Here is a 22,292-nt window from a genome sequence, read left to right on the forward strand (position 1 = left end):
TACACAATACTGGGGAAGCCAGCACAACTTGTACAAGGCAAGGTCATGGAAGCTGCATAGACACATCCAAACTCCCTGAGGGACCGAATTGCTGGGCTGAGGGCTGTGGGGACCATGGTCTCGGGGTACATCTAGCTCAACTGGCGTAACACAGTTTATAAAGAAAATGTTCTACTTTCTACCTTGGTGAGTAGTGTCTGGGGTCTTAAAAGCCTGTGAGCAGCCGTCTAAGATACTCCACCTTTCTCACCCCTTCGGGAGCGAGGGAGAATGAAGAAAACAAGATACAAGGGAAGATTAGCCCAAAGGATTAATGGACCACAACTACTACAGCCTCCACCAGACTGAGCCCAGTACAACCAGATGGTGCCTGGCTACCACCACTGACTGCTCTGACAGGGATCACAACAGAGGGTCCCAGACAGAGCTGGAGAAAAATATAGAACAAAATTCTAACTCACAAAAAAAGACCAGACTTACTGGCCTGACAGAGACCGGAGGAACCCTGAGAGTATGGCCCCCGGACACCCTTTTAGCTCAGTAATGAAGTCACTCCCAAGGTTCACCCTTCAGCCAAAGATTAGACAGCCCCATAAAACAAAACAAGACTAATGGGGTACAACAGTCCAGTGACAAGGACTAGAAGGCAGGAGGGGACAGAAAAGCTGGTAATGGGAATCCAAGGTCGACAAGGGAGAGTGTTGACATTTCGTGGGGTTGTTAACCAATGTCATAAAACAATGTATGTACTAACTGTTTAATGAGATACTATTTGTTCTCTAAATCTTCATCTAAGGTACAATAAAAAAAAATTTTTTTAAAGTGGTCTTCCTGCCTCTATGATCTATCTTTGAAACTCTGCCAGACACTGAGTATGTGAAAAGATGCCCAACCTCACTAATAAAAAAAGTAAGGTAAACTAAAACAAGGTATCAGTTTCTGCCTATCAGACTGGCAGACTACAAAGAGCAAGAATGCCAAGAATATAAGGAAACAAACTTACACCCACTTAGCAAGTCTGTAAATGGGTACAAACTTCCTGGGAAAATGTTCTTCAAATTTTTAAATGTATATGCCTTTGGACGTGATTCCTATTCTGGGAATTTATCATGAGGATAAGGGCACAAAGACATACATCCAAGAACATGGCAGTAAGAAGTCACGCTGGACACTGAACCTGGCAGTCACCCTTATTAGTGTATTTTCACTCAGATAACATGTGTCTTCTATGTTTCTTTGCCTATTGTGCCCTTCCTCCGTGAAGTATTTTCATAAGCGCTGTGCTAAATTTTTTTACAGCAACATGTTAAAAAAAATTGGCATAATGGCACTTAATGAAAATACCTCATGGGAGAGGGCAAGGTTGGCAAACAAACGTAAAGGACATGTTATCTGCATAAAATACAATATTTTACTATGTTTTCAAAGATTTTTGATGATTCCATTTATAAAAGACAAAGCAATGGGATTTCTATCAGAATATACGAGTGCATTTTTCACCAATAAGGTAAGGCTATTTCAAACAGAGCCATCAATGATGTGTCCGAAGAACCCACAAATGATGTTCTTCAAACGGATGTCTACGTTTCTAACTGAGAATATTATTATACTTGTCATGGGCAAGACGGCTGAAACTCTCCAAAATCACGTTGTTGTTCATTAAACATTTAAGAAACATCCCATGTTTCCTGAAAAAGGTGACTTGTCGTAAACTAGGAAGAGTGATCATGGTTTAAATTATAATGATAAGTCCAGGAAAGAAAAACAGCAATCACCTGGTGGATAAATTGATACCTATCTTTTCTGTCTCAACTGATAACTCTCCTGTTTTAGCATCAGCAACAGGCTGAAAGTTTCTGTGTTCAACTCTGCTATCAACACGATCACTTCTGCCATTCCCTCTGCCTAAAGCCGAAGACAGGCTTGAAACTGAGCAAACGAACCTACTGGTAAACGCAAAAACAAACAAAAAAAACCATGGCAGTACAGTTTATAATAGCACCCCCCCAAAAACAACAAAGCAAAACTCAAAAACGAAACAAAAGTCCATCTGTAGGAGGCTAGTTAACTGTAGTATAGTTTAGTCAGAAAATAATACATCTCCTTTAAAGACGATGATACAGATTTTTGTGCATTTTCATGAAAACATAAGGTGGGAAAAGTAGTTTACAAAATAGTACACATAGTATAATCCAGTTTATGTATATAAGTATAATTATATACATGAATTAGATCATATATATATTTACATATATATGTACATATATTTACATATATACTTAAGAGCTACAGCTGCTAACCAAAAGGTCGGCAGTTTGAATCCATCAGGCGCTCCTTGGAAACCCTATGGGGCAGTTCTACTCTGTCCCATTGGGTCGCTATGCGACAGCAATGGCTTTTTATATATAACTATGGAGTTCCTGGGTGGCACCAACGGTTAAGCACTCGACTACTAGCCTAGAAGTTGGACTTTCATTTCCACACAGAGGCACCTCAGAAGATAGGCCTGATGATCTGCTTCCAAAAGGTCACAACCTTAAAAATTCTATGCAGCAGTTCTAGTCTGAACACAACAAGACGTATAAATTCCTATTTATGAGGCATATAATCTTGTACTCACAATACTGAACTACTCACAATAGTTATTCTTATGAGTGGAGGTGGGTGAGGAAGGTGGATTTCCCTTGCTATTTTTCGCATTTTTTATAGCAATCACAAATTAGTAGAAAATATATTTCCATTTGGGAGTGGGGATGGGAAGAATCCAGACACAGCTGTCCTGCTCTGGTTGGGTTGTTAAGCTTCCTCCTGATGCCAGCATGTCACGGTTTTAAGATTTAGTCCACGTAGACAGGGCACACTGTGTCCCATTCATTTATCAGAAGTTCTATTTGATAACAATACTGACTTTAGTCACCCCAGTGCAGACCTTTACAATCAGACCTTTCTGATTAGTATTTGGAGACCTTTCTGATTAGTATTTGGTGTATTGCATGGAGTCCCTGGGTAGTACAAATGGTCTGCTAACTGAAAGGTTGGTGGCTCAAGTCCAGCCAGAGGTACCTCGGAAGAAAGGCCTGGTGATCTACATCTGAAACATCACTCATTGAAAACCCTATCAGCACAGTTCTACTCTGACACACATGGGGTCACCATAAGTCAGAATCAACTGGTTGGCAACTGGTTCTTATCTTGTCATAGTGAATCAGTCTCCTATCTTCCTCCTGGATCAGCCTGTAGACATCCCAACAGCTGAGAAAGCATCCTATTTAACCTCATACCCCAGTGTCCAGCACGGGACTTCACATAGTAGCTGCAAGCATTTCAATCGTTAAACAAATACTTAGTAAGTGCCTACAATGGACCAGTCCTGCCTGCGCTGATGCTGGCGACACACAGTTAAACGGAACAGACCTACGCTTGGCATCCAGAAGCTTACAGTCCCGATGGAATTCGTTGAATAAATAAATGACTCATGAATAAGTGACCATCAAGATGAATGGACTCAGAGGGCTGGGATGCCTGACCTAGTAACTTTGTGAACCGATACGCAGAGCCCTGGCCTACAGCAGACAGACCAACCCTTGTCCCAAGGAAGTGGTTCTCAAATATTTGTGGCAGTGGAATCTCGTCTCAATAAACAAAAGAGAGGACAATGATAATTTATTATAAACTCATTGTCTAAGTTCAATTTAAAACATTTACTGATCATACTCAGTATAATCTTGATGGAAAAAAAGTATTTGGAATATAACCCCCTTATGGAACAAATATAGCCAGGCCATCTAAGATATATCAATTTGTCCCAACCCACCTGGAGTAAAGGAGAATGAAGAACACCAAAGACACAAGGAAACTATTAGCCCAAGAGACAGAAAGGGCCACATAAACCAGAGATTGCATCAGCCTGAGACCAGAACTAGATGGTGCCCAGCTACCACCAATGACCGCCCTGACAGGGAACACAACAGAGTCCCTGATGGAGCAGGAGAAAAGTGGGGTGCAGAAATCAAATTCTAGTAAAAAGACCAGACTTAATGGTCTGACTGAGATTGGAGGAACCCCAGAAAGCATGACCTGCGGACTCTCTGTCAACCCAGAACTAAAACCATTTAGTCAAAGATTAGACTGGACTATGGGACATAAAATGATACTCATGACGAGTGTGCTTCTTAGCTCAAATAGATACATGAGACTAAATGGGCAACTCCTGCCGGGAGGTGAGACAATAAGGCAGAGAGGGTCAGGAGCTGGTTGAATGGACACAGGAAGTCAAGGGTGGAAAGGAGGAGTGTGCTGTCACATTATAGGGAGAGCAATTAGGGTCACATAACAATGCATGTATAAATTTTTGTATGAGAGACTAACTTGAATTGTAAACTTTCACTTAAAGTGCAACAATAAAGTAAAAAATCAAAAAAAAAGAAATATAGCCAGAATGCTCCTTAGAAGCAAGGATGGCGAGACTACTCACATACTTAGGACATGTTATCAGAAGTGATCAGTCTCTGGAGAAGGACATCATGGTTAGTAAAAGTAGAGGGTCAGCCAAAAAGAGGAAGACCCCCCAATAAGATAGATTGACACAGTGGCTGCAACAATGGGCTCAAGCATAACAATGACTGTGAAATTGGCGCAGGACCAGGCAGTGTTTTGTTCTGTTGTACATAGGGTGGCTATGAGTTGGAACCCACTTGACGGCACCTAACAACAACATGTAGTGTTTTCACGACTTAAAAGATATCATAAAAAGCAAATTCAAATAAAATATCTACCAACCCTAGAGTTAGAAAAACCGCTGTTTTGGAAGTAAGAGTACTGTTTTTGTTTGTTTTAAGTAACAAAGAGAATGCAACAATTTTAAACTCTTTCTTAGGTGTTATTAATTTGTTCATTCAACCAGTAATTATTGAGCACATTCAATGGGTTAGGCACTCTTCTAGTGAATTCAATATTAATAGTGTCAGGGATCAAAGGAACCAAGAGATTAAGAAAGGGTAGGAGGAGGTCAGGGAACAGCCAGGAGACAGAGAGAGAGAGAAAAGAGTGGTGGGCTGAATCATGGCTCCCAAAGATGTCACATTCTAATCCCCGGAACCTGTGAATATGTTACCTTATACAGCAAAAGGGACTTTGAAGATATGATTAAAGATTTGGAGATGGGGAGATTATCCTGGATTATGTGAGCAGGTCTAATGTAATCACAAGGGTCCTTATAAATGAAAGAGGCAAGAGAGTCAGGGTCAAAGAGGAGATCTGATAACAGTAGTGAAGATCAGAGTCAGAGACAGATTTGAAGATGCTACACTGCTGAATTTGAAGATGGAAGGGGGCCACCAAGGAATGCGGGCAGCCTCTAGAAGCTAGAAAAGACAAGGAAATGGATTGTTTCTTAGAGCCTCCAAAAGGAACAGGGCCCTACCAACACCTTATTTTTAGAATTTCTGACTTCCAGAACAGTAAGATTATAAATCTGTGTTGTTTTAAGCCACAAAACTTGTGGTGATTTGTTACAGTGGTAATAGGAAACTAATACAGAGATGATAGATAGATAGATAGACTGATTGATAGACTGACAGAGTTGGATGGATGGATGGATGGATGGATGGATGGATGGATGGATGGATGGATGGATGGATGGATGGATAGACAGGGTTGGATGGATGATAGACAGACAAACAGGCTAGCATGTTCTTTGGTTTAGTAAGATCAAATCTCAATAAATCACATGTGCTGAGTAACTTTTGCCTGGGATGGGTCAGAGCGTCACGCATACAGGAGATCGGTGAACATGCTGTATGAATGAAATGGCTCCACTGAGCTTCCCCTCTTTTCCCTGAGCCTAGAAGTTGTTCCAGCATCAGGAGTTCCTTGGACTCAGTTGTCCTAGGATGAAGATCGCTTGCTCCTGAGTCTACTCTCATCAAGGCCACAGCCAGTCTTCAGGTCCTGGAGTTGGCCAATGAGAGGCAATGGGTGCTCCCGCTGCCGTGGGCGTGTTCCCGTCTAGAACATTTTTGGAGGCCAATCGGGCAGGATCTATCAAGATTCTAATTGTCCCCTTTAGAAACCTGTAATTCCACTTCTAGGAATGTATTTTACTCACACAAGTCCTCAAAGACTTTCACTGCAACATTGCTAAGAATTGTTAAAAATTGGAACCAACCCAAATGTCCATTAGCCAGGGACTGACTTAATCAAAGGATGTCCATACAGTTGGATTCTGGGAGGCCACTAAAATGAATGAGTTAGATCTTCATGTTACTGACATGTAAACTGTCCATAACATAGGAAGGGGAAAAAGCAAGCCTAGAAGCACATGTGTAACATAATCCTATTTGTGTAAAATCATACAAACACAGTTTATATCAAAAAATTCTCCTGAGGCATATGCCAAAACTTTAACCAAAAAAACCCAAATCCATTGCTGCTGAGCCGATTCCAACTCATAGAGATCCTATAGAACAGAGTAGAACTGCCCATAGTTTCCAAAGTTGTAATGTTTATAGAAGCAGACTGCCACATCTTTCTCCTGCAGAGCTGCTGGTCTGTTCAAACCACTGATCTTTTGTTTAGCAGCTGAGTGCTTAACCACTGTGCCACCAGGGCTCTTTTTCCAGTGCTTAATTCTGGGGAGTATGTTCTCTGTGCTATTTGAATTTTTACAATAATCATATTGAAATATGCTGTAATAAATGACTATTAAAAAATCCTGATTCTGGCTGTCAGAGGCACACTGAGCAGGAAGGAGAGATGGCTCAGGTTCCAGCCAAGGTGACCAAATGCAGCCATGCTTACCAGCCGAGATGCCATGGTTTAAGGCCCTGAGCCTGAATAAGACAAAACAAAACCAAAACCGAGTTGCTGTCGAGTTGATTCTGACTATGGTGACCCCATGTCATCAGAGTAGAACTGAGCTCCATTGAGTTTTCAATGGCTGATTTTTCAGAAGTGGACTGTCAGGCCTTTCTTCTGAGGAGCCTTCAAGTGGACTCGAACCTCTAACCTTTTGGTTAGTAGCTGAGTGCCTTAACCATTTGCACCACCCAGGGACTCTAAATAAGACATTAGTTCCTAACGCTCTTTAAGAGCAAGGGAAAGGGAAACGGCATCCAAGAATCAGTGACACCCCCTACCCCCCTTGCAGGAGGCCAGCTGCAAGACCAATGCTGTGTGTCTCAGCAAAGGCCTGAGTTTGAGACCCACCTCCACCACCTGCCAGCAGGGTGACCTGGGGCAAATTAACTTGACTTCTCAGAGCTTCTGTTTTCTCACCTGTATGGTGGGAGGAACATTCTTGCCTCCCACGGGTGTTATGAGGACTCAGTGAGATGACATATGTCCCTGGCACACAGTAGGTCCTCGACTCGGTCCCCTCGACCCACATGCCTGGCTCTGAGACACCAACAGCCCAAACTTCCCCTCTCTTTCCCCACGATGCCCATACCTGCAGCCCAGCTCTGCCCAGCGCTGGGCACAGCACCCTGGATGCCTGGCGATGTGGGCCCGTGGGATCCGGGGACATGGGGAGACCAGGGATGCCATGGCCAGCCTCTCCATGTGGGCCATGGGGAGAAGGGCTGGCTCCCCAGCGGCTCCCGGAAGGCTGCCGCACTGCTGCTCTGGGGCTGACTCACTCAGCAATGTGAGAAGGAAGAGGGATGCAGAGCCCCTGGGCACACCCAATTCCCAGACACCCCCGCTCTGGGACAAATGTCCAACCTCCTTCCAGTGGGGCTGGCTCAGCCAGGGCCACCTACAGGTAGACACACACACACCCCTGAGCCTCGCCCATCCACTCACACCGGAGTGGTGAAGTAGAAACAGCACTTTTAAAACAGTCATAAAACACTATTTGTATTGTCATTATTACTACCTGCAGCCAGCCTGATTTTAAAATAAAACGAATTAATAAAGTACCTTGCTCATATGGGTGGAAAAAAGCAGTCATGAGCCAGGGGTCTTTACCTTAGCATGGCCATCCCCTCTGTGACTTTGAGCAAGTCACTCGCCTCCTCTGAGCCTTGGTGTCCTCCTCTGTGAAAATGGGGAGGGTGACTTCCATCCAGGTTGCCAGGAGACAGAAAACAAGCAGGTAGGCGTACAGCAAGGGTTGTGTAAAGATCAGGGGTGGATGGGATGCTAAGGGAGCAGGAAACAGCAGTGGCCTAGTCTGGGGGTCCAGGAAAGCCCCCTGGGAATTGACATTTTTGTTGGAATCTGAAGGAGTAGCAGTTGGCTGGTAAAAGTTTGGGGGAAGGGGAGGAAGATGAAGAACTTTAGTTTCCTTGTCTGTAAAATGGGGATTCGCTCATTCATTCAACAAATATTTATTGAGACCTTACTAGAGGCAGTTACAATGGGGTCTGAGAGAAGAGCAGGATTGTGGGGACTCAGCCAAGATGAGAACTGAGGGCTGAGTTGGAGCCAGTCAGGTAGGAACAGGAAATGGAGAGGGGTTGCAGATGTAGAGAATGGTGTATATGAAGGTGTAGAGTGGGGCACATGGGGACATGTGAGGAACATCCTTCCCACTTCCCTGACGTGTGTCCTCCTCCTCAGATCCACCATGGGCCAGGAGTCCCTCCTTGAATGCCGCGGTCTTCCTCTAGATTGCCCTGGACTCCCCTTGCCCTCACGGAAGGCGCCAGGTGTCAGTGGTCCCATCAGGCAACATATTTGCCTTCCCACTAAGAAGAGAGGCCCCAGGATGAGCCCCAAGAAGCCGGCCCAAGTACGCAGGTCTCCATGGCCTGGAGCTCTGCTCTGGCCTGGGAGAGGCAGGAGATGGGGCCCAAGAAACTGGAAATATCACCCCTGGAGCCACAGTGCCTGGGATTATGCATGACCCCTGTATCCAAAAGTGGGGTGCATAGACAGTCTTCTCAGGAGCCCCAGGTCTCAAAAAGTGGTTGTCACCAGCTCTATCATGCACACCGGGTCTGTGCACAGACTGTCCACTTCTCCTGAGCCTCCTCCTGGAACCACGGAAGAGACTGGAACCACCATGCTGGAAGGCCGAGGAGCTGAGGGGTCCTCCCTTCCAATATGTGGCTTGAATTAGGAGCTAAAGTGGGTGTAAAGGTACTTTGGGAGCCATAGCGTTTGTGTGGGAAACACAGTAGGTGCTTAATAAAGGATAAATGGATAGATGGATGGGAGGATGGATGGATGAAAGGTTGTATGGGAAAATGGGTGCATGAGAGGAGGGATGGATAGGAGGACAACTGGACAAGGAATGAATGAGTGATTGGGTGGGTGGGTGGATGGATGGATGGATGGATGGATGGGTGGGTGGGTGGATGGATGGATGGGTGGATGGATGGATGAATGGATGGATGGATGGGTTGGGGGGAATGAGTGGAAGAATGAATGGCTGTGTACATGAACGTATGAGCATGAGTGAGTGAATGAGCGAATAAATCAGTAAGCTACTGAGTAAATGAATAAACGTATAAATAAACACTTGCGTGAGTAAATAAGTTACTACCTGAGTGAATAAACTAGTCTAAAACAGAACACCTAGCTTGCTGTCACCTCTCTTTGGTGCAGGGGACCTCTACAAAGAAAGCAAGCAGGAAGACAGAGTAGCCTGACTCTTGAGAGAGCTCCATTTTCAACCCTCTTTGAGGAAATAGCCACCTCTTGGCTTCCTGGAGAGCCATATGTACTAGAAAGAAGCTGGGAGAAGTGTGCCCCACACTGCGGCAACTTTCCTCAGCCTCGGGTGGGCCCTGTCCCAGCCCTGGAGTATCGGCCAGGCCGGTTAGGTCACAGGGGAGTGACTCAGACCCGGCTGCCCAGCACCCTGGCAGCCCGCCAGCATCTCCTCAGACAGCCTGTGATCCAGCCAGCCTGCTCTCCATGGTGGAGACTCGTCCATCCCCCTCAGCCCCAGAAAGCCACCCAGACCCTGTGGCTGTGTGCGCAACATTCTTTCTGCCCCTGCCAGACGCCCCCTCCCCATGATGGGTGCCGGCCTACCCAGTGTGGAGCAGTGGAGGCTCACAGGCCTGGGCTGATCCTCAGCTCTGCCACTTAAGCTGTGTGACTTCAGGCAAGCGCCTTAACCTCTCTGCATCCCAGCTTCTGCATGATTTAAATGAAAATCTTGCCTGTCTTGTGGCGTTGTTGGGAGAATTCAATGCGATAGTACATGTCAAGCACTGAAACCATGCCTGGCACACAAGGTATTCTGAGTATCTTATTTCCAGGTGTGTGTGTGTTGTTGTTTCCTTTTGGAAGCGATTTATCGAGCACTTACAAGGTACCAGCCAACACGTGCTCAGTACTTTCCATACATTCCATGTTTAATTCTCATGACAACTTCACAAGGAGGGGATCGGCCCCATTTTGCAGATGATGACCTTGAGGCTCAAAGGGATGGTGGTGGGAAGGTGAGGGGCTTGAACTTGGGATTCCAGACTTGTGCTCCCAGGGGTTGGGGTGGGGGAACAGAAGGGTGTGCCTGGAAGATGTGTCATGATGAGTTGTGGAGTTGGATGAAAGTTCCAAAGCTGGACGGACCCTGCATCACTGGCTCCCCCTACAGCTTCTCCCCTGCACCTGTCTCAGACCAGGTGACATTACACTGGTGACTGTCCTCCCAGCCTCCCTGCGTTCCTTGGGGGGGGGGGCAGGGGAGACATGTACACTTAAGTTCTGAGTTTCCAACAAACATCAACAGCAGAACCTTAAGCTACATCATTTGAGTCCCAGAAAAGTCGGAGGTATGTTACTAAGAAAGCAGGAAGGAAGAGAGTTGGGAGAGAAATGTGAGTGGGACAGTGTGTGAGAGAGAATGTGTGTGAGTGACTGTGAGAATGTGTGTGTGTGAGTGTATAAGAGTGTGTGAGAATGCGTGAGAGAGTGTGTGTGGCGCTTGAGAAATGCGTCTTGATTAAGGTCAGAAAAATGGGCCACTTCCTGGCTGTGTTACTTTGGGCAAGGCACTTAACCCCTATGACCCTCAGGTTCCTCATCTGAAAATGGAAATATTACCCACCTCACAGGTTTGTTGTGAAGACCAAGTAAGATAATGCATGGGAAGCGCTTGGCATGGGCCTGGCACACGGCAGCAGGAACTCAGTAAACTGGAGCTGCTATGATGAGCGGCATGTCTCTCAGGGAGCCCGTTACTAGAAGATCGTGGAGTGGGTTTACCAGGTGCTCTCTCTCTCTTTTTTTTCGCTTACAGACTCACACTTACTCACATATACCTCTCCTGCTTCGTAGTCCCAGGGTCTCAGCCCCTTCCCCAGAGCAGGGAGTGAGTCTCCCCACCCTCCCTTACCAGCCAGCCCTCCCAGGACTGCCCCTTGGGCTCCTCCAGAGTGGTTGGGAGTGGGGGAGGGGGGGCGGGCTCGATGGTTCAGCTGGCTTTTCTGGGTCAGCATGGAGACTGAACAACAGCCAGCAGCTTCTGACAGCAAAGGAGGACAGCCCGTGCCCACTAGGCAGTTCATGGAGACTCTCAGAACCAGCAGTGGGAGAGGAGGCCAGACAAAGCCAGGGAGAAGTTTCAGCCATGGAGGTTTGTTACCAAAAGGGTTTATTTGATGTGACTCCTGAAGCTCCCAGGAAAACAGTGTTGACAAAAAGTCATCAGCCAGAACAAAATGTGCGGGGAAAAGGGTGTGTGTGAGAGAAGAGTGGAGAATACGTATGAGTGTGTGTGAGTGTAAGAGTATGTGTGTGTGTGAGTGTGGGAATGTGTATGTGAGTGTGTAAGGGAATGTGTGTATGTGTGAGAGTGTGTATGTATGTGTGAAAGTGTGGGAGAGAGTTGTGTGTGGGAGAATGGGAGAGAGAATGTATGTCTGTATGTGGGAGAGTTGTGTGTGGGAGAATGTGAAAGAGAATGTATGTCTGTATGTGGGAGAGTGTGAGAATGCCTGTGTGTGTGTGTGTGTGTGACAGAGTGTGTGTGAGTGTGTAAGAGAGAGAATGCGTGAGTGTGACAGTGTTTGAGAGTATTTGTGTGAGTGTGTATGAGATTGTGTGTGTGTGAGAGAAAGAGAAAGTGTGCATGTGTTGGGGGTGTACAGTGGAGCAAAGGGCTAGGAAAACATGCACTTTCATATACACCCTTGGCACCACCTTTTAGTAGGGCCACTTGTAAAATGTAGGGCAAAATGGTATGGCAAAATATGAAATGCATGTATTTTGAATTTGACAATTTCTCCTTTCAAAATTTATCCTCTAAATAGAAGCACACATGTGTGCAAAGATGTTAAGTTCAAGAATGTTCCTGTCAGCCTTGTTGGTAAGCATAGAAATCTTGCTCAGCAAATTCAGCAAGGCTGAGGTCGCAAAGGGCGGCTCTACTCCAGGATGAGCAGCTCAGACTTTAGTCCAGGGGCAACAGGGAGCCGTCGAGGGTTTTAAGCAGAGGAAGAACATGTTCTGATTTGTGCTTTGGACGGATCATTCTGGCTAACAGGGCAGAAAGAACAGAGTGGGGGAGATCAAAGGCTGGGAGACCAGTTAATAATTCAGGTCCCAGTCTCTCTCCCTTGGGCAGTTAAAAAGCCTTGACATGGTGATAGGTGGGATGTGAAGTGAGAGAGAAAGAGGTGGCAAAGATGATACCCAAGTGGTACCCAGGAGGGTATGTCCTCTTCCCCAGCCCATCAAACCTCAGGGTAACCAGCCGGTGGTGCAAGGACAGATTGGGCCTTCTTCAAACGTCAGAGCCTTATGACTCCTACCTTATCTTATTCCATCCCCCAGCCTGGAGGAGAACTGGCATAGTGGATCAGGGCCTGGCTCTGGAGTCACAAGACCTGAGTTCAAATCCTGACTCCATCAGTGTGACTCTGAGCAAGTTACTTGACTGCTCAGTGCCTCAGTTTTCCCATCTGTAAAACAAGGATAACCAAAGACCCTACCTCATAAAAGATGTGTGTGAAGCACACAGAAAGTGCCCGGCACACAGTAAGTGCTCATTAAATGTGAGCTAGTCTCTTTATAACTAGGCATATGGCAGACACTCCAAATACATTCATAAAATAAATACCTGTTATTAAAATAAACTTAAAGTCTAATCAAAGTGAGTTTAAAGTTAAGGGAAGTTCAGCACAACCCTGCTCCCCATACCTTTAAACAGATGAGAAAAGAGGTCAGGATTCCCAGGGAGGGTCAGGGACTGCTCAGGTTGGTGCCTAGGACCCAGAGCTTGTTGAATGAATGGACTTGGGTCAAAACTGGCAGGCTTAGCAGGGGTCTCCTGAGCATAGGAACACCTTTGTTTCTTTAATATAGATCTCACATCCTCTGACCCAACCCTATCTTGGGACCTCTTCTGAATTCAGTTGGCCAACTTCTTGCCATGTGGCTGCTAATATTGTCTTCAGGACTTGGGCTCCTTCCAGGGCAGCCTGGTAGGTCATCTGTGATGGTGGAAAACAGCTGGTTCCTCTGGGAGCTTTCATGTCTCCAGCCAGGGGGGAGACTAGAATGAGGGGTCCCAAAGAAGCACCTCACTCTCCAACATGGTCTTCCATCCCTGGTAGGTCTCTCCCGTCCACTTCGGCCATTGCCACAGCCCAGATGACTCCAGGAAAATGAAGCTAGAAACAAATTGGGAGGTTGGATCTAGGGATGGCATTGCAATGAAAGAATAAGAGACAGATAAATGATGGGGGTGGGAAGGACTCTATAAACGGTACAGGGGTTCTGGAGAAGAATCTGAAGCTCCCCTCTTATCCCCCCACTAACTACACAAATAGGAATGGCTACATTACTGGTGAGATCCATCACAAAAGGAATGTGCGGGGCCCCTTGTTCAAAATTATTAAGAATTCAAGACAACAGCAGCAGAACATTAAGCCATGTGTGGGCCCTTCTGTGCGTGGGGCCTAGTGCAACTACTCTTCAGTGTATGTACACTTGGGCGCTTTTTTGGGGAAAGGGCTCTCAACTACTTAGGCTTGTGGACAAGAAAGGTTAAAAATCACTGTAATTGATGTTAAGTGATGGTCCTCACCTCTTCCCTCCATTTCAGACAGGCAGGGGTTCCAACGAACTCCATGAGGAACATGTTGCACAAGTACAGACTTCCAAGTAAGGCAGGCCATCTGACAGTGGGATGCCAGAAGTGGATGCGTGAGAGATGGAGTTTGGCATAGAATTAGGAGGACTCGCTGGCAGACTGGATGTGGAGTGGGAGAAAGAAGGGCATGAAGGTGTATAGCATCCATGAAGCTGACTCTTGGGTTCTGGCTGGAGCAACTGGATCACTCAAGGGTGGTACTGTTCATTGAGATGGGCAAAGATTGGGATTGCTATGTTTTGCTTTGTTGGGGAGCAATAAGTATCAAGAATTCCATTCTAGATGTGACAAAGTCTCAAGGAGGCAGTTAGATAATAGAGCTCAGAAAGGTGAGAGCGAGAGATACACATGTTGTGGTCATTGGCATAGAGCTGATGTTTTACTCCACTGTAATGGCTGAGAGCTCCTAGAGGCTCAATATGTGTCAGAGCAGTGTTACTTTGGGCAAATTATTTAACTGCCCTAACACTCAGTTTCCTCATTTGTAAAATGGAGATAAGAATAAAACCCTTTTCATAAGATTTCATAAATGAACTTGTGAAAGGGAAATGCTTAGCATAGGCCCTGGTACCTTTTAAGCATCCAATAAATGATAGCTATTATTTTTTATTGATACTGATATGATTACATCATTTCTTCTAAAAATATGTATTGAGCCCCGTGTCAGGTATCGCTTTGGGTGTTTTGGGTACATCTGCAAACAAAACAAACTATCTAGCATCTTAGAAGGTGATAAGTACCACAGAAAAAAGTAGAGCAGAGCAAAGGGGATCATGAGTGGGGGTGGGGAGAGGTTGCAATATTAAATATGGTAGTTGGGGGGTACCCTACTGAAAAAGTGACATTTGAGCAAAAACTGAAGAGAGTTTGCCATGTGGATGTGTGGAAGAGAGAACTTTCAGGCAGAAAGACAGCCAGAGCAAAGACCCTAAGGAGGGAGCTGGTTTTCAGTCTGAGTGGCGAGGAGGCCAGTAAGTGCTGGGAGAGTGGTGGGAGGTGAGGTCATAGAGGTAAAGTGTGAGGGGACCTTTAGGGGAAGATTCCTCATGGTAGAGGCAGCTAGTCCTCCAACATGGCAAAAACAGCAGGTCTCCAACATGGCATATGAAGCAAGCTCTCCAACATAGAGGGCGCCAGTTCTCCAGCATGGCAGAGGGAGCAGGCTTCCAACATGGTGGAAGCAGCCAGCTTTCCAACACGGCAGCCACCCAAGGCTTTGGGCACTAAGGCTTTCCTTTCCACACCATCCACTCACAGAAGGGCCTCACCTGGCAGCACAGGCTCACCAGTGGGGCCTCTCCTCTTCTCGGCTATAGAGTGTCCCCTCCCAGCAAAACTCAGCTGGCCCTTTGTTCCATGGCTCCCAATCGAAGCATAAACTGGAGTCATTTTCCTCTGAATCTGTGGAGGTACAAGACAAAGCATCTTGGGTGGTCACATCCCATCTCCTACTCCTGACCCAAAAAGGGTCCCCTTCCAGGGCTGGACATCCCTGTAGCCTTCTCTGGGGTCAGGGAGCTGAGCCCAAGTCATGACATACAGGCCATCCCTGAGGCCTCAGGAAGCCAACAGGACCTTGAATGGTGACCAGGGGCCAAGAAAGAAGGTTGTCCTATGACTCAGAAAGTGGCCAAATCTACCTACTAGAGAGGGAGGGACTCTGTTTTTGTTGTGTGCTGTCAAGTCAACTTTAACTCATAGCAATCCTCAGCAAATGACCTACCTGTATTAGGCAAGGTCCAGGAGGGAGCACTGAGGAGACATGAACCCAGTCATTGACGCTCCATCCACTCTTCACCAGTTCACCCATTAACAAATATCTGCGTATATATTTACAATGATTTCCATTGCAGCATTGTTTTGTGGTGACACACACACAACCAAACACCCTGGAAACTGTGCATGTCCATTACACGAAGTCTAGTTGACAAAACTATGGTACGCTCACACCCTGTGGAGACCTGGTCCCTCTACCCAATGGTACGTCATGAAGCTGTTAAAAGAATTGCATTTGATCTCTTTCTTTTGACTTCCAGGAATGTCCTTGGTAGTGTATTACATGCAAGTTGCAGAGAAATGTTTATGGTAGAGCCCCTTTTTTGGAAAACAAAGACTTCCCTTCACCCAAAAAGAGTTTTGAAAACCCACACGTTACGAAGTGTGTGCCTGACTTTGCTAACATGCCTTGTCATGCGAAGGCAAGGTGAAAAAGGACAGGGAGTAGGAAGATGATTTTTCTCACTATAGTCTTGCACTGTTCCACTGGTTGTGGAGGAGTAAAGGACGCTGAATAGAGACGGGTCCTCAGATTGCAGATCAACAGAGGGCAGGAGATAGAAAAATCCGAGTCTCAGTTTCCTCATCTGTAAAATGGGCACGATAATATCATCTTCTGTGAGGAGGGTTAACTGAAGTAAAATATGTAAAACTCACCACAGGGCCTAGCACAGGCATTTAACAATGTTGGTGGTTATTATGATTATCAGTACAATGGCTTGAAGCACTGCTATTCACTAAAGAGAGTGATTTTTTTTTTGAGTACATATTATGTGCTAAGTTCTTTATATGCATTTTCTCATTTCATTTTCTCATTTAATCCTCAACTTCATGGAGGTGACTGCAAGTATTGGTTGTATTTTACAGATGAGGAATGAAGGCTCAGAAAGATGAGGTGACTTGTCTGGGCTTACAAAGCCAGGAAGGGTGCTGCTGGATTCAAATTTGTCCCTCTAGCTCCACAACAGGAGCCCTGGTGGCACAATGGTTAAGTGCTCAGCTGCTGACCTAAAGGTTGGTGGTTCGAGCCACCAGTAGCTCTGTGGGAGAAAGATGATGTCAGTCTGCTTCTGTAAAGATTACAGCTTTGGAAACACTTTGGGGGAGTTCTACTCTGTCCTACTGGTTGCTATGAGTTGAAATCGACTCGATGGCAATGGGGCTTGTCATGGATTGAACTGTGTCCTTCAAAAATATCTGTCAACTTGGCTAGTGGCTAGGTCATGATTCCCAGTACTGTATGATTGTCTACCATTTTATCATCTGATGTGATTTCCCTATGTGTTATAAATGCTATCACTGTGATGTAATAAGATGGATTAGCGGCAGTTACATTGATGAGGTCTACAAGATTAGGTAGTGTCTTGAGCCAGTCTCTTTTGGGATATAAAAGAGAAGTGAGCAGGGAGACATGGGGACCTCATACCACCAAGAAAGCAGTGCCAGGAGCAGAGTGCATCCTTTGGACCTAAGGTTCCTCCACTGAGGTGCTCCCAGACCGAGGGAAGACTGATGCATCACAAGGACCTTCCTCCAGAGCCGACAGAGCGCGCCTTCCCCTGGAGCTGATGCCTTGAATTTGGACTTGTAGCCTACTAGACTGTGAGAGAATAGATTTCTCTTTGTTAAAAGCCATCCATCCACTTGTGGTATTTCTGTTATAGCAGCACTAGATGACCAAGACAGGGCTCTAGCACCCCATGGAATTCCACTAGGGGGACTTGTTTGAAGTCAAGGAATTCAAAGGCAGCTTTGAATTTAAAATTTTGCTCTACCAGTTCTGGTCCAAAGATCACCATGCAGGTTGGGAAGGATCTTCAACAAACACAGCCCAGATGACAGAGTAGAACCAGAGCTCCAGCCTTGTGCCAATTCCTCTGTTTCGGCCCCAAATCCATCTCTCTCGAGGGTTCCCTTCTTCCTTCTGCAAATTTCTTTCAAACCACAGAAGGAAAGGGTTTATAGCAGGCCATCTTTCTCTTGAAAGCACTTGGGGCTTCATCCTCTCTCCACAAGACATGGCCAAGGATTAGCATTACCCACTGGCCAGTTTTCCTGGGGGCTCAGCTGCCCATGGTCTTTTTTTGCTCAGTGCCAGTCTCACCAGCAGCTCCTTCTCCCACCTTGCTTTTCCCTCGACTTGGGAGAGTGCCACTCTCAGGCCACAGGCACTCACTCACCACTGCTCGACCCTGTTTCTTTCTGTTATGGGTTGAATTGTGTACTCCAAAAAGATATGTTGAAGTCTTAACCACTGGTACCTGTGAATGTGACCTTATTTGGAAATGGGGTCTTTGCAGATGTAATCAAGTTGAGGTCATTGTTATTGTTGTTGTTGTGTGCCGCAGAGTTGACTGCGACTCATAGTGACCCCATGTGACAGAGTAGGACTGTCCCATAAGGTTTCCCAGGCTGTAATCTTTACAGGAGTAGATCACCAGGTCTCTCATGGAGCTGCTGCGTGGGTTTGAACTGCCAACCTTTATGTTAGCAGCCGAGCACTTAACTGTTATGTCACCAGGGCTCCCTGATGAGGTCATTCATGGTCCCTAATCCAGTATCACTGGTGTCCTTATAAAACAGAGATACAATGGGAGAACGCCATGTGACAAAAGAGGCAGAGATTGGAATGAAGCGCCTATACGCCCAAGGAACCTCAAGGATTGTCTACAACACCAGAAGCCAAGAGAAAGGCATGGAACAGATTCTCCCCTAGAGGCTTCAGAGAGAATATGACCTTGATTATGGACTTGTAGCCTCCAAAACTGTGAGAATAAATTTCTGTTGTTTTAAGTCACCCAGTCTGTGGGGATTTGTTGCAGCAGCCCTGGGAAACGAATCTAGCTTCCTAGCCTTGGAACTGCCCTGCTGAGGCAGCCTGGGCTTGTGGGGCACAGGATGGAGACGTCAGAGCTACTTTTGTCTGTGCTCATACTGGATTCCAGGCCAAACTGATTACAGTAAAGGGATCCAAGTCAGAAAAGTTAGAAAACAACAAGCCTGGGTGTCCCAAGCCCCCAGTCCCCAGGCCCTGGCAGGCCCCAAACCCTAGCAGGCCCAGACCATGGCATGAGGGCAGAACTCATGTAATAATACTGAGAGTTCCAAGAAGACAGGGCCCCTGAGGGAGTTTCACTTTGTTGAAAAATTAAGGAAAGGACTTATTTCAAAATGTCATGTGAGATGCCGATGGGTGCACAGCCTTTCAGGAGAAAGTCTGAAAAGGGGCCAGAGTAGTGTTAAGTTGTGGCTGGCTTAGAGCAGGGCCTCCAAGAATGATTCACTGGGGAGATAGGGCTGGACTGGGTGGTAAGGTGTCCTGCAACAGAGAAGACGTGCAAAGCCACGTGCACACTTTCTCAACAATGACAAAACCCTACGCTGGACTATTTTCTCCTCCTACAAGCACCTAGTATGTGCCTGGCCCTGTAAGCACCTGACATGCATTAACCCATTTAAGACTCCACCAGCCCAAAGTGTTGGTACTACTATTATCTTCATTTCGTAGATGAGAAAACTAAGGCTCAGAAACCAGACAATTGGCACTCTTAAGCACTTCACAGATGTGTAACTTTGGGCAGGTAGCTAGCTTCTCCTCTACGAGCCTCAGTTTCTTCAATTATAAGATAGGTACTACCTCACAGGGTTACTTTGAGGATTATATGAGCTGCTGTTTGCTACTGTGATGGTTAAGGTTGTGTGTCTACTTGGCTGGGCCATGACTCTCAGTGGTTTGGTGGTCGTATGATGTTGTGATCACCTCCAAGATGGGATCTGCTGTGAGTAGCCAATCAGTTGAAAGGGAGTTTCCTTGGGCGCGTGTGGTCTTGCCTGCCGATCTTGGAATTCATCGATCTTCACAGCCTGTAAGCAAGAGACTTGCTCTCTGACCTGCTGATCTTAGGTTCACCAGCCCCTTCAGCTATGTGAATCAGGAGAAGCCTCTATCCTGACCCACAGACTTGGGATGTTCTATCCTCTACAACCGTGTGAGCCATTTCCTTGATATAAATTTCTCCCTATGTATATTTATATGCTTTAATGGTTTTGCTTCTCTAGAGAACCCAGCCTAAGACACTCCGGTAAAGATTACAGCCTTGGAAACTTTATGGGGCAGTTCTACTTTGTCATATACGGTCGCTATGAGCCAGAACTGACTCAATGGCACACAACAACATTGTTTTTTATATTTCATTTTGTTTTTGTTGTTGAGAATATACACAGCAGAACATACACCAATTCAAAAATTCTTACATGTACAATTCAGTGACATTGATTACATTCTTTCAGTTGTGCAACCATTCTCACCCTCCTTTTCCAAGTTGTTCCTCCCCTACTAACATAAACTCACTGCCCTAAGGTTCCTATCTAATCTTTTGAGTTGCTGTTGTCAGTTTGATCCCATACAGATCTTAAAAGAGCACAATGCTCATGGCAGACACTCTTTACTAGTTAAGCTAAACTATCATTTGGTTTTAAGACTTCAGGTGACATATTTGGTTTAAGATTTAAAGATTATCACAGGGCAACAGTTTCAGGGGTTCATCCAGCCTCCATGACAATATTATTAACTATTAAGGGCAAGGCTGAAGTTGGAACTCCAGGCTCCTAGACGTCGAGATAGTTTTATAGCCAATATACACAAGTCCTCCAGCTCCCACCAGCCACCAGGTCTGATGCCCAAGTCTTGTCCCTCAGGGAGCACTGGGGTTCACCCTGGAAATTCGAGAACACTTTAAACAAACATTTTCTGGAAGCAAAAGGACTTCCCAGGCTCTTGACAGGAACTCCCAGTAATCACACAATTATCAGCCCCTACATTTGAGATCATGGGGCAGGTGGGGAGGGTGAACCGTTTACCCTGTCTCAAAGCCATCTGCCCAGGGCTGGCTGCGTGCTCAGCGCCCTCCCTGCCCAGCTGGCCAAGGATCATGCAGCTGAGCAGCAAGAGGTGGGAGGTCAAGAGAAATAAATTCCTCAGCTGAAGAGGGTGCCCAGAACAGGACACCTGAGGGGAGAGATATCACTCCTGCCCCACAGCCAGGCCACATCCCAGGCCCCCCTCCCCCCAGCTTCCTTTATGACCACTTTGCCCTGCCTCTTGCTCCTTATGGAGACATGCTGAGCTCAGGATGAATGTCAGTGGCCTCCACGATCCTGTGTCCCAGAGAAGCCCAGATCCTCCCTGAAGTATGGTCTGAGCAGAAGACATTGTGAGTGGCCTCTGGGCACCTGGTAATGCTGAAGGCTGCTGCATCGCATTGTGCAAGCTGCTCACTGTTGCAAAAGCACCGGCTGAAGTGGGTGAGTGGGGCTGAGATCCAGCCCATGCTCTGCTCGCTCAGCCTTTCCCTGGCTGCACCCACAGAAAGTGGCGTCTTTTCCCAAATCATCTGCCCAGAGAGGCCACCTCTAATTTGTACAAAAGACACGTGCTAGTGGTGGCCCTGAGGGATCCACTGGACCATCTCCCCAGAAAAACCACACAGACATATTGCTTCATAGTCAAACTCGCGGATTCATGGAACCCTGAAGAATCAAACTTGGACTCCAGGTTAAGAAACTCTAAACTACCAGACCAGTCCTTTTCTCTTGCAGTTGACTATTTTTATCTGAGCCAGCAGTAAAAATACCTGAACAAAACCCCTTTCTCTGCAGTTGTTCCAGGAGACCCTGACCTGTTCAGCCCCCTGCCCAGCCTGGGCGGCTCACCTTGGCTAAGTAAGAAGCGCAGCCAGACGATCAATAAGAACAGCAGCAAGCCCACGGGCAGGCAGAGCCAGAAAACCAGAAAAGAAAATGTGATGTTGTTCACCAGTGGCATCAGTGGGTACTTCATGGTGTGTGTGTAGCTAAGCTGGCCAGCCTGGGCTAGGCTGGCAGGGCTGCCCCTGGGGACCTGGCAGGCTGGGCCACACTCCGCCCTCATCCCAGTTGTGACTGAGCAGGTGATGTAACAAGAAGTCAGAGTGCCCTGTGAGTGGTGTTTTGGACGAATGGATGGGAGCTGGGCAGTGAGTTTAGCTCAGATTTTGTAAAATTCCAGGCTTCTAGGCAGGCAGGCAGGCCTGGGTTTGGATCCCAGCTAAGCTGCTATTGGGTTCATGTGACACTTACCTGATCCTCTTTCTTGTAAGATGGAAATAATTCTTACCTCACTAAGCTGCTAAAAGTTAGTAAAATAGGTGAGATAAAAATTATCCCTGGGTGGGTGTTCATACATTCGAGGTCCCAGAGACCTCTCGAGCCAGCCAGGTCCTCGGGTCCTGTAATTCCGACTGCGGGTGACCACGTTTCCTCTGTGGGCGTAGTGGGGACAGCAACAAACAGATGGCACACAGTGCATGTAAAGCAGGCAGCTACACTCAGCTCCAGCCAATAACTGCTATGTGGGAGCTGCAGACCCAGTATTGCCAGATTGCCTGACTTTTCCAAGAGTCAAAACATTGTTGACTTCATAGGG

The 22,292-nt window shown here is 46.5% G+C and overlaps 2 protein-coding genes across 2 annotated transcripts in view; both read right to left on the minus strand.

Annotated features, from left to right (window-relative positions):
* ARHGAP40 (Rho GTPase activating protein 40) overlaps window positions 1–7,982 on the minus strand; it is a 44,301-nt gene extending 36,319 nt beyond the window's left edge. Inside the window, exons 1-2 of the mRNA XM_012559606.2 lie at window positions 7,969–7,982; window positions 7,448–7,672 (exon numbers count right to left, since the gene is read on the minus strand). Coding sequence (XP_012415060.2) covers window positions 7,448–7,672; window positions 7,969–7,982 — 239 coding nt within the window. The remainder of the gene's footprint in view (window positions 1–7,447; window positions 7,673–7,968) is intronic.
* Window positions 7,983–15,335: 7,353 nt separating this feature from the next.
* On the minus strand, window positions 15,336–22,275 carry ADIG (adipogenin). Its single transcript, XM_004370574.3, has 2 exons — window positions 21,542–22,275; window positions 15,336–15,454 (listed from the first exon to the last, which is right to left on the minus strand). Exons 1-2 carry the CDS (start codon window positions 21,756–21,758, stop codon window positions 15,336–15,338), a joined length of 336 nt encoding a protein of 111 aa, XP_004370631.2. The 5' UTR covers window positions 21,759–22,275.
* Window positions 22,276–22,292: the final 17 nt, after the last annotated feature.

Source organism: Trichechus manatus, unplaced genomic scaffold, assembly GCF_000243295.1.
Source record: "Trichechus manatus latirostris isolate Lorelei unplaced genomic scaffold, TriManLat1.0 scaffold00008, whole genome shotgun sequence".
Classification (NCBI taxonomy): Eukaryota; Metazoa; Chordata; class Mammalia; order Sirenia; family Trichechidae; genus Trichechus; species Trichechus manatus.